The 12,713-nt window shown below is 44.2% G+C and overlaps 3 protein-coding genes across 3 annotated transcripts; 1 reads left to right on the top strand and 2 right to left on the bottom strand.

Annotated features, from left to right (window-relative positions):
• Positions 1-2,340: 2,340 nt before the first annotated feature.
• Positions 2,341-3,978, top strand: LOC108099707. The gene has a single exon (XM_017203329.1). The coding sequence runs from the start codon at positions 2,341-2,343 to the stop codon at positions 3,976-3,978; it is 1,638 nt and encodes a 545-aa protein (XP_017058818.1).
• Positions 3,979-4,361: 383 nt separating this feature from the next.
• Positions 4,362-5,385, bottom strand: LOC108099763. Its single transcript, XM_017203392.2, has one exon. It carries the CDS (start codon positions 5,297-5,299, stop codon positions 4,685-4,687), a length of 615 nt encoding a protein of 204 aa, XP_017058881.1. The 5' UTR covers positions 5,300-5,385; the 3' UTR covers positions 4,362-4,684.
• A 2,312-nt stretch (positions 5,386-7,697) lies between these two features.
• Positions 7,698-9,537, bottom strand: LOC108099808 (odorant receptor 74a). The gene is made up of 4 exons (XM_017203432.1): positions 8,653-9,537; positions 8,061-8,156; positions 7,808-7,990; positions 7,698-7,748 (listed from the first exon to the last, which is right to left on the bottom strand). The coding sequence occupies exons 1-4, from the start codon at positions 9,535-9,537 to the stop codon at positions 7,698-7,700; spliced, it is 1,215 nt and encodes a 404-aa protein (XP_017058921.1).
• Between the last annotated feature and the right edge of the window lie 3,176 nt (positions 9,538-12,713).

The raw sequence follows: 12,713 nt of genomic DNA, 5'->3' as shown, positions 1-12,713 counted from the left end.
TCCCTAGTAACTTGGCACTCTTCTCTCGGAACTCTTTATATCCCCCTATATAAAATAAATTATATTTTAAACCTTCACCTTCAAAAAGAAATGTTTTTTAAATTCAAATTTAATAAATGTGAGTGTTATATGTTGATATCATACAACATTGTAATTATGTAATCGAAATAGTGAAATCTATACTTACTATAAGAAGAACATGTTGAAAATGTAAAGATAGCTTAAAATAATATATAGATAAAATTAAAACTATGAAGAAAACTGTTATTTGAATAGTAAATAAATACAAAAATAAATTGTTATAAATATCTTACAATAGTTCATATATTTCTGTTTTTTTTTTGTGACTTTAAAGCTCAACCTTTTTTAATTAACGTTATCTTTTCAGCACAAACTAATATGTATTGCAAAAATAAAACTTTAACTTTATTTTGATCACACATCGTTGGCATTTGCCCACTTAGCGAACTCGTGGTTGAGTTTTGAATTTAATATTTGCAACGCTCTGCAAAAGGTAATGAAAACCGAAATTATTCTGTGTTCTCTATTTACTCACATTGTAAATCAGAGCGCTCCGGCGAGAATGCAATCAAACTGAGTTGGCCAGGTGCTCGTCATGGCAACGGAAAGGTGGCCAAAACGCAGAGTGGGTTCCCAGCATGCCAATCAAGTCCCCCGGCCGCAACCTGTTCAAATTGCATGTCTCTCTTAATTGTCGATATAAGTGCTGCAGGACGTGTCGGGGGATGGGAATCGGGATATTATATTCCCCGAGCACTTCGCACCCAATCGCCAACTCGCTTATCAACACCTGTCCCTTGGCTCATTTGGCCCGTTTTTATTACGCGTTATTAATGCTCGCAGATACACGCCCTAAAAGATTAGATCGTAAAACGCAGGCATTATGCCCGCCAGTATCCGATCGAAATCCATAATAAACAATTAGGATAATGGCCATTCAAAGTGGCATTGACTGCAGATAGCATAACGCTAATGTTGTAAGCGCATGTGAAGGCAAAAATCAAACAAGCGAAGCACATGTTGCCACACAAAAAAATCTTCAAATTATGGTTTAGAACCCCCAGTCAACATTACAAAAAATTACTACGTTTATAAGAGGTATAATGGTATTAAAAAATAAGTTTCGAGAAGACAATTTTCACTATACATTTATATTTGTATCTATCAACTACGTTTAACAGGAATGAACAGTAAAAGCTTAACTTTCAAATATTTTTAGTCACTGGCTCTTACTAAATCATTCCCAAATTAAAAAAACCATAGTGGTAAGATTTGCTGGAATCCTTTTGTCCTTAAAACGTTGTTCGGTAAATATAAATGGCAGATAGAAGTTTAAATAGTAATAATATTTGAAAAAAGTTAATTCAAACTTAGAAAAATACAAAAAAGCAAATCAAAAGTTCTGGCTTAAAAAATTATAGAGGATTACTAACCATGAAACCAACTTAAAGCGAAACTGCATCGTTTTAAAACTTTTCCCTTTACTCTTTATTATATCCCGATTAAAAACATCGAATTCTAAAGTTGAACACACACTTTCTGGGTCTGCGACCCCCAAGAATACCTATAAATCTGCATGTGAACGTGCACGTAAGCCGGGCAAAAGTTGGACGGTCCCAAAAAGCGGCAACAAAATGGGAACTGCAATTGGCCACCAAGTACTTTCCAAAGTCTTTTGCATGGCAGTTCACATAATTCGTGTTGTGATAGTCTCGGCCTCGTTTCGTCGTTTCGCTCCGGTTCTTTTGGCTTTTGGCGGGTTTTCGGCAGCAGTTTTCGGTTTTTGGGCCCGAAACATAATTAAGTGCTTTGCAAGTTGTTGACTGTTGGGGAATTTGTCATAACATGGAGAGGGGGAAAAGCCCCGACAACGAGTTGCAGAGCCCGTTGATAATGTACTAAGTAGTAATAAATTTTACTTTTATGCGCGAGCCACCAGCGAAGAAACTCTGGGGAGAAGTGAAAACAAGTGAAGAACAGAACCAAACAGAACAGAAACCAGAAACCAGAATTCAGAAATCAGAAAACAGAAATCAAGAGCCGGCGAAAAGTGAAATGGGCCCTGCGGGGTCCCCTTTTGACCCCGTCGACAAGCTCAACAAGTTGCCAAGTTGACGGCGAGTTGCCGACTTTCCGAGTTACCGAGTTTCCCAGTTTCAGCGCTTCCGAGCTGATGAAGTGGCAATGGAAAACAGCCGGACTTTAGTTGTAGTTGGCCAGCGCCGGAGTGGAGGCTGAAATTAAATCAAACATCAAACTCAATCGCAAAGCCAAGGAGGGGAAAAGGACTTATTCTGTCCGCCGGCAAAATGAATCGAAATGGGGCAGGGACGAAGTGCCAAAAGTGTTAGCAACTTTGCCATATTTCTGTTGATTTTACTCGCACAAAACTGCGGTCGGGCACGCAGCCACGGGCGTGATGGATTAGCAAAGTTCGAGTTTAGCGGCCCGGCTCTCCCCGTTTTTAATTTTGCGAAAATATACGAAACTTTGAGTGCGCAACTGCTGCCACTCCCTGCTGCCACGCCCCCCGGCGAGGTCAAAGGGCGTGACCTGGTGCGAGGGAAGCCCATGTTTCATGTTTTCGATCAGCTGCAGCAGGACTTCGAGGCGAAGTGGCGGACGACCACCACAGTGAAGCCGTTCAGTATCCTCCAGCACTTGGATTGGGAGCAGGAGCAGCAGGCTCAGCGGCTGCAGGCCCACTCGAATGCCACTTTCGATATCCTGGAGGAGCTGTACAAGGATCAGAAGGCGTATGAGCTGAGAACCACAACTATTAAGCCTTTCCACGTGCTGCAAACCCTGGAGAAGGACTTGATCGAGGTGCACAAGCACACTACCACCGTTAAACCCTTTCACATAGTGGGAACCCTGGTGGAAGATTTAATTAAGAAGGATCTGAAGGATGGTTACCTCGTGGAGAAACCAGTTAAGTCCACGGAACCTCTTGCCGAACACAAGGCGGACTTGAAGCCCCAATCGCGAGCCAAGGAAAGTCAGAAGCGGCGAAGGAAACGCATTCGCCGCAGAAGGAAGCGAATTCGCCGTCGCCGGAAGAGGACGCGTCGACGTCGCCGGCGAAAGCGGAAGAAGCGGAGGAAGAAGCGCAAGAAGAAGAAGTACAAGGGTGGCAAGAAAAAGAAGAAGAAGGGCAAGAGGAAGCGGAAGAAGCAGAAGCCGGTGGACCACGACGAGCACTCGATCTTCCAGCCGGGTCAAGTGATCTTCGCCAATCCGACCAAGCCGCCGTACTACCACCATCCACACCACCACCATCCATACCCGTATCCACCGACCAACCAGGTGCCAGTTCAGACCATTCCCACAGCCCTGCTGGCCGCCCTGACCACCAAGAAACCGACCACGACGACGACCACCACCCATCGGCCCTTCAGCAAGATCAAGTATCTCCTGCGGCACAACAGCATCTTCAAGAAGAAGAAGAAGGAGTACCTCAGTCACGTCGGCCAGGTGCTGTATCCCTTCGTGAAGTTCGTGGCCTTCTTCACGGTCCTCAATCCATTTACGTTGGGTGTCTTCCTCTTCACCCTGATCTCCCCCGCCGTATTTGGATTTCTGGGTTTCGTGGCGCTGAGTGTGCTGGTCAAACCCTTCTTGCATTTGGTTTTTGGAGTCAAGCGGAACGTGAACGCCTTCGATCGCAAAAGGTGGCTGGCCCACAAGCAGGAGGAGAGGCTGAAGCTCAACCTGAGACCCGTGACCATCCACAAGCACTTCTACCAGAACAACCCGGTGCGCTCTGCTCCGCCGGTGAAGCTGCGTCCAGTTGCCCACTGGAGAAGGGAGGAGAGTGGAGGAGGTGGACCTAGCGGTCAGATGCCTCCCGAATTCCGGAAACCACCACCCATAAATCGTTATAATCCCTTGCTGCCTGACCAACGGAAAGCTTTGAACTATGATCACTCGGATCAGCCTGGAATCTTCTTATTGTAATATTATAATATCTTTTCCAGGCTCCCAAAATAGCAATAAAGGTTCTCAGATATAAAATAAAAGTGCACATATATACAATATAAATGTAAATATAAGAAATAAATAAAATGGAAAACAAATTTTGTAGTTTGATCACTTTGAAAGATAGTTCTTTTGAAATATAAATACTTCAAGTCTATATATGTTTAATTAAATCTAGTTCCAACTGAACTTAAGATATTTAATACATTCTAGCTATAAGGGCATATTTACTTAGTATTATCAGTGGGTTTCCTCTTTTACATGGAGTACTTTTAATATCCTAAATCCGACCCACTATAAAAAAGTTATTTAAAATTGTTAAAATCCTCTGTATAGCTCTTTAAATTAGCAAGGTTTAGCAGTAACGTTTCGGTAAATAAAAATAAATTTTGTACTTTATTTAACAAACAAATTGTATACTTCTGAAGAAACTTTACCCCCAAGGAATGCCAATCTGTCGGCGGGGATGCCACAAACTCAGCTGCTTTTTCACTCCGGCGAAATTTTCGGGGCAGGGGGAGAACCTGGCACTTTGGGGACTTCAGGACCCCCACTCACATGCGTGTGCTGCATTAAAATTAACATGTTGGCAAAGTGAAATTAACAACAGCCCAGCCGAAACCCAATTAAAAAGTTTGGAAGCTGGTAAAGCGGTCGGCAACCGAATCCCGTCCCCGAATTCCTTTCATGAGTCGTAGACCATCCGATGAATGTCCAGTTCCCGCAGGTTGTGCAGGCGTTCGCCGTAACCGTTTTGGAGGAGGTTCTCCTCCCAGCAATCCTTGACAGCAAGGACTTCGTGGAGCGGCAGGGTGAGCTGCAGATCACTCCGCTCGAAGAGCTTTCTGGCATCCCAGCGAAAGAGCTCCACTGCCGTGCAAAATGCTGTGTGCCTTTGCAGGAAATCTTCCATTTGGGGATGTTGGTGGATCAGCTTGTCCAAGGATGCCAGCAGTCGCATCACCAGGAAGCGGCAGTACCGCTTGCGCACGTATGCGATGGGCATCTCCTGATTCACCTGCCGATCCTCTCCTGCCGCCTTGCGGGAGCTACTCCACAAAGCGAGTCCTAGGATAACGACCAACTTGACGCCACCGATATGCAACAGAACAGACAGCGGGGTGATCTCCTCCTGCATCAGCAGGTGGCGCCACCAGAGCAGGTCCCATCCGTGGCAGAAGTACCCGTAGTCCAGGACACCCAGCCCAAGGAGGCAGAGCAGGGCGACGTTGAACACCACACCGTAGTGGAGGCGAAATGGGCGAAGGACCCATCGCCAGAAAGGGAGGATCCCGACCATTCCGAAGGGCAGAAGGTGAGTGAGTCCTGACTTTAAAATTTTGAAACCCAGTTCTGATAGATATATAGTAGGAAAAATAAACGATTTTTCTCGGGTAAGCTAGACAGATGACGAAAACATACATGATATAAGGGTTTTCTAAGTTAAGGATATATTATAAATATAATGCAGAATCACCACTTCACATTCTTTATAATTGAGGGGCTGGAAAAGATTTGGGAGTTACTTTATGTAACCACTGAATGAAAACCATTCAATATATAGGACTTGGGAAGTAGTTTCATTTTCAATTTTGTGTGATTATTTAGAAAAACTAGAAGTGAAATAGTTTGAATGCTTGCTATTTAAATATGTTTTGTTTCCTCTTTATATATTTAATATTTTGTTTTCTAGAACAAAATAGAAATAAACAATTTAAAAGTAAGGAACTGGAACTCCAACACTTTATCTTGTCTCTTTACGAGAATTTCTTAATGCTATTTTCCAGCAAGCAACCAATTATTAGATGACCATTCAAACGATATCTCAAGTTTATGCACTTCCAGCTCTGCTCCTTTGCAGTGTTCCGCTGTTTTTATGTAGTGGCTTAAGCTGACGGTATTGGCACTTTGTTCACACAATGCACAGAGCCAATATCAATTGCGCCTTCGCAATTCGCCAACATTTTGCAGGCCATCATAATGGAATCGCCTTGGGAACGTCATTTTGTTTGGCTCAAAACAAGTCGTTCGTCGCCCGAGCTGCAGTGCATTGTGAAGACGCTGGAGAAGATTGGAAATATTGGAGGGGGCTGCCATTGACAGGGCAAGAAATACACTTGGAAAAAAACATACACATTACAAATTATTCCAACTGCAAATCTTAAGTTTTTTAGTCACATAAAATTGAAACATTGACCAGTTTCATCATGGTTTTAATGTATTTGTTATACAATATTATTATTAGTTGTTTTCTAACGTTTTTTTTCTCAGTGCGGCACTTCGAGTGCAAGCAGGAAATAGAACGAGTAATAATAAATAAAATTTCAGCCAATTCATAAGGATTTTGCATTTTGTCGCTTCAATCAGGCAATTGATGGTCTCTGGAAGAAAGGACAACAGCGGGAGGAGAGCGGGAGGATTCTGCAGGGATGGCGGAGCTCCAGGACCACAGGACATTCGAACGACTGGCAAACAACATTCATTCATATTTGCCAAGTGCCGATTGAAGCTGCCTTTGCATTCTGCTGATCTCCTTCAATGTCGAACCGACACCCGCCACCCATCACCACCCACCCACCATTTCTTTACCGCTCCCCCCTTTTATTCACCCACTGGGAGGACAATGTGCGTATAAATAACGGATTTCCTGTTATAAAATATTTGTAACGACATTTTCCCCGATTTATGTACCCACACACACGAAATATGCATGCTTGCTATATGGACACTGCATCTGAGCTCAAAAAAATAGTATTTGCATTATAAAGGAGGGTTGGAAAATATTTTGAAAAGTATTTCATTTTGAATGCAAGAAATATATTTACGTAATTTTACTACAATTATGACAGAGTGTAATATGTAAGCTTTTTTTATAAAATATTTTGTAATATTATAATATACGCTTGACTTGTTTATTATCTCATTAATTGTAATACTTTAATCATTTAAAAGGATTATATTCTTATGGTGAAATCATTTTGAATGACTCCATCGTCTTGTTTATCAAGTGTGCAATGTAGCTTCTCCCGAAAAGTTTTGCAAAGTTTTTAAAGTTTTCACGAAACCAGTTTTGTTTTTGTTTCAAGGCATGCAATTACATCTATTATGTTGAGCACAGCTGTTTGCTGTGAAATAGTGAATATATTGCAATGTGCCACTGCGAGTGGATGAGCATGTGCCCCGCTCCCGATGTCGCCAGATATGTGTAGATATATATAGTGGCACGATGGCTCCGCCTGCCGCACTCCCCTGCCAATTGCTGCCACTCAGTCATGGCTGACAGTTATGGCTATATGGATATCGATATGGATATATAGTGTGCTGGGTAACGTCTTCGGATTGCAGCTGTCAACGCAGCAGCAAATTCTCGCCCCTCCCAGATGCGCTGCTTAGGAGTCGTGAACGGAGAGCCAGTGGATTGATGACGCTCCGAGTGGCAGTTGCAACTGCAACTGGAGGTGCATAAATCACAGTCATGCACGTGTTAATATCCTTGAATGCGCTCGAGAGCTCCATTGTTGTCAGCGGAAAGGATATCCAGCTCACAAAAGGTAACTGGCGGTGGGTGTGGAGCTCTCCATCCTCCCTTCTCCTTTTGGGGGCGGACAAATGGCCACGGGTCCGGCCACAAATGATGCCGGGGAACGTCTAACTGCCGAATGATTGGCAACACAATTACCCCGGCAATCCAACACAGCTCATCGCATCGAGTTAAGAAACGTGAAGTAGGAGAAGGCGCCCTGGATGATCTGAAACGAAGCGGGAATCAGTGAGATAACCCATCGATGTGAACCACAACATAACCCACTTTCAGCACCGCAGTCAGACTGACCCGGAAATAATTCAGTCCGGTGATGAAGAAGGGCCTCGAGTTGAGTTCGATGGCCAGGGTCAGCAGTCGCATCAGCTTCACATTCTCGCCGGCATTTTCCGACTGGTGAACTATCTGCTCCCAATCGGCGGTGTAGTACATCATGCCCAGTTCATCTGTCTGCAGGAAAGGAAAGAATCCCTTGGACTATATCAAGAAATCAAGAAATAGTAGTGAAGGGACCACCCACCGTTTTGAGGAGAATAGAGCCGAGCATGCCGAGGGCCAGCAACTCCATAAACTTGGCCAGGAACCACACGATGTAGGCCACGTTACCCCAGGGGTTCTGCGGAAAACATTAATGTCAGAAATAATTGAAAATGTTAATTTAACATAGAGCAGCACGTAAGCACCTAGTTAACTTTAACATTTAGTTATTCTAATATTAATCTTATGTTTTAAAATATTTACGGTGATATTAATTTTAATGATAGTTCATATATAATTGTAAACTTCATAATGCCTTTAAAAAAAAACATTTTAAATGTAAACGATATTGTTACTCTACCTTTTTGTGCTTATAACCCTTTTTCAACATAGAAGCTGATTTTAATAATACCCTATGCAAGGGTATTTGTATCTAAAATCAGATCTTTAAATATGAAAACCTGTAGTAATAGAAGTTTAAAGCAGAATAAAGTGGATAAAAACAAGGCTAGTTCTGTTTGACCAACCAAACTAAAAGAAAAAACACTTCAGCTAGAGAACGGCAACTGAAGGATAAACGATTTTTCTTCAAGATGCAGAACTTGTCGTTTTTAAAGACCCCAAATTGTACGCACCGTGAAGGCCTTGAAGAAGAGGGCGCAGAGCAGACCGGCGCTGAAGGCGAACATGACGAAGATGCGCAGGCTGAACTCCTCCTCCATCCGCTGGACGAAGTCCCTGAGGGCCGCGTTTCTGCGCAGGATGTGGGTCAGGGCGCGGCGATAGCTGGAGGCCACCTGCTCGGTGGTGCGCCTCTCCAAAAGGCCGCGGGCGGAGCGACGGAGGTCCTGGCCCAACTGGACGTAGCGGGCGTTGAGGTGTATCATCAGCTCGCCCAGCACATTCAGTTCGCCGAAGAGCATGCTGGTGATGACGAAGCCCACCCAGAAGTTGAGCCCCAGCAGCGGAACGAAGTAGCGCAGCTGGGTGTTGTCGAAGGGGTACACCTGCTTGTAGAGCATCTCCCGGCGGTGGTAGATGACGTTCGTCACCGGGACCACGAAGAAGTTGAACAGCGCCAGCAGATAGACGGTCGAGTTGAGTCGCGTGGGCAGCATCTGGCTCTGGATCCCAGCGAACAGGTGCGGCTCCGCCTCCTGGCGCACATAGATCTCGGCGTAGAAGCGCTCCAACAGCAGCCGGAAGCGGTCCTTGTGCCAGGCCAGCTGGTAGCAGCGGATCTGCATCTCCACCAGGATCAGGTACGTGGGCATGCCCGTCAGCAGGTTGTCCATGTCCCGTCGGTTGGCCACCAGGTAGTGGAAGTCCACCTCGTTGTGCTCGCAGAAGACCAGGAAGCCGAGGAAGATGAACAGACGGTCCAGGAAAACAATCCAGCCACTCGAGTTCGCCTCCAGCGGCCAGGCGATGTGGTTGAGCGTCCTGTACAAGGACACCGGCCAGGGCATCGGGGCCAACTCGCCGCCGGGCAGACGGGGTCGATAGCGATATCCCAACATGACTGCACGTCCTCCGTCCGACGGAGCGCTCCATTTATATTCAAATTTTAATTGCCGCCGGCCCGATGAAATATTAAATCCATGGCCCCGCCATAAATTATTCAGATTCATTTGCGTTTGTCAAAATAAACCCGAAATCGAAACCAAAAGCCAGTCACAAAACAGACCGTTGCTGATTTGCTTTCCATTCGGAAAGCCAATCAAGTGCCAGCGCTTCGAGTTAATTGCGGACTGATTATCAGGGCTTTAAGGATGGGCACCACTTTAAAATTAAACCACATAGGATCAGTAATAAATAATAGCTTCTCATCGCTGGTTTAATTTTAAAGTTGTATTTGATATGCAAAATCTTACTGCTAATGGAGGGAAATTGTAAATCAAATTAAATTTGTTTCAGAGTCAAGCTGCGTTTTTCTTGTATTTAAACTTATTAATTAAAATAAAAATTAAAAAGCACTCCCTTTTGAATTTTGTTGTGCGTTATGTTTAATATTTATGTTTTCTGAGTTATCAAAAATATTCATGTGGCTTTTAATTGCAATGCGATATATAATCAGACTGCAGCTTAATCCTACATTTTACCTACATTTTAAATAAGTGTTTAGTTAAAGAACACAATTAATTGATTTGTAAGCTTCAAATCAAAGTGCTGTTAAGAGTGCGGAGCTAATCAAGGATAATCACTCAAGTTCCCCAGGCTAGCTCAACTTAAAAATCAAATCATTCCCGTAATCCGTTCGCTTCATTGCATTCCGCTCCCGACGGACGGCCGCAAACAATCATTTTTATGATTATGCTAAAATAACACTGACATAATTCCAATAAAAGCGAAATTGCCTCGGCACAACGACTGGCAGCTCGGCCTTTGTGCGCCAGGTGAGCTCGGCGGGAGCCGAGGACCAGGTGCCACCCACATCTGGGGGGCTCCTGCCTTGGTTTCCCCGAAGTACGCACCTGGGAGCAGCTGCTCATGTGTGGGAATGCCCCGGATCCTTGCCATATCAAAGGACGACCGAAGAGGCGTCGGAGCAGAGCAAATTCAATTCACTACTGTTGATTCTCCCCTCTCGTTGTTCTTGTTCTTGTTGTTGTTGTTGTTGTTCTTTTTCTTTTTTGTTTGATAAAAGGATGAAAAGGCCCGGGAAAGGCCAACGGAAAAGGGGGAAGGGGGAAAAACACCCAAATAATATTAATATGCAAATTGAGTTTTTTAGTTGAGTGATCTAAGCGGATAACCGAGGGCCAAGTCAAGGCGAACGCCGGTCTCAAGGGACCAACAAAGGACGCGGATGCGAATGCGGATGCGGATGCGGATACGAAGTCCCTCTTCGGGGCATTTTGTTTTTTGCTTTATTGATTGCCGGCGGGACGGCACGAGCGTATCTGGAGCAGCAGCCGGCTTAAATGCCAGTTTCGTCGAATCAATTGAAATCATATTTTATTAAACGTTTACTGGGCCATTTCCCACAGCCGCCGCGGGTGCACGAATCTGCGAAAATATTTACAAGAAGTCACCAGCACCAAAGGAACAACCGCCGGCGGCATTGAACGCATCAAATATAAACACATAAAAAACATTATACGTACGGGTACACATAAATCCGTATCCGTGTCTGTATCTGTATCTGTAACTGTGCCAGTCTCAGTATCTGTATCTGTAGCTGTAGCTGACGCTGTGTGGGCCGTCGGCAAACTCCGGGTTATGGAATTCTGCTGATTCGCTTGCTTTTTTGCGTGAAAACAAATTCCAAAAGAAATTGAAAACAGCCAGACGCAGATTGAAAGCAAACGAGCGGCGATGGACGAGGACGGCAAACAGAGAGTCCTGCGAAAAGGCACGAACCTCGGAAAGCTGCAGCACCAGCAGTCTGGGAAAAACCGCCCGAGGGATTGGCCAAATGTCACGCAACTTTCAGCCACATCCCCTTATTCCCCGATTCCCCGATTCCCGATCTCCGAAACCCGATTCCCAACCAAACGGTGTTCGAACGGAAAGGCAAGCCAAACACCGTGCCCCTGCGAGCAATTGATTTATAATTACGAGCACCAGCAAAGACGACCGGAAGTGGGCCAACCAAAGCCGTTTCGGCGGATTTGCTCAATTAGCCAGCTCAGACATGAAACCGATACCGAAACGGAGACCCAAATGGGCAGTGGGTTTAAATGGGGTCTGCACGCAGAAAATATGTAAACTAAAACAGTCAAAGTAACTCTAGAAAAACGTTTACTTTGCAATCTTCTTAGGAACATAATAATTCATTTTAAATCTAATCTCTTTTTTCTTAGAATTTTATGTTTAACAAACCAACAATTTTCAATTGAGGTGCATATGCATATGTATATATATTTAAATTATCCTTAAACTATATTTATTTTTAATTGGGGCGCATTAACTGAGTAACAAAGTAAAAATATGTATCGTAACCTAACCAAGAGAGTAGTTTTCAATAATACAAATCAAAATAAATTATTTTAATTGTATTGACTCAGTTTCGGTGTAAAATTTCAAATGTATAGTACAAACGAATTTCTGAGTGCAGTCTGCTACATGCCCCGCAGTGCGTAATTTCCGTCGCCGCCTTTCTTTTCGCTTTTAAGTTGGCGGCGCCTTCACCGATTTCAGCGCTCCCTTCCACCTGTGGCTCACGTGGCGTATGAGTGACCAGATATGCTTCCTACCACGAAAATCCCTGCCTAGCAGCGCGCTATGAAAAATATATGCAAATTGGTTTATTTTCATAAGGCAGGCCAGCCCAAGGCCCTGTGGTTCTGGCCACGTGTGTCCGCCGAGGCACACCATCAGCATCACTCAGGTAAAAAGGAAAAAAAATACGGAAAGGCATAAAAGAATATGCTGATGCATCGGGGAGTGGGAGCTGCCCATTGTCTAGACATAATTGGCAGCCGCCTCCGAAATCTGGTCAGTATAACAAAGGAATGGTATTTACTTTCCGAAAATTCCCCGAAACACCAGGCTTATGCTGCCAGTCATAAATTTAAGTGAAAATGGTCTTATTTTCAAAAGGATTTCCAGCATACAAGAGTGCCAAGTAATTCTAGGAACATCAGATATCAAGCTCAAATCAGTAGCTTCATAACTATTTTCTAAAAATAAATGTGCAAACTCGCTGCAATCCCTTTCTTTAATTTAAAAGGAGTCAGGGCTTCAAGAAAAT

Source organism: Drosophila ficusphila, unplaced genomic scaffold (genome assembly GCF_018152265.1).
Source record: "Drosophila ficusphila isolate 14025-0441.05 unplaced genomic scaffold, ASM1815226v1 contig_106, whole genome shotgun sequence".
NCBI lineage: Eukaryota > Metazoa > Arthropoda > Insecta > Diptera > Drosophilidae > Drosophila > Drosophila ficusphila.
Note: the sequence above shows the minus strand (reverse complement) of the source record. Positions and strands in the feature narration are given on the sequence as shown.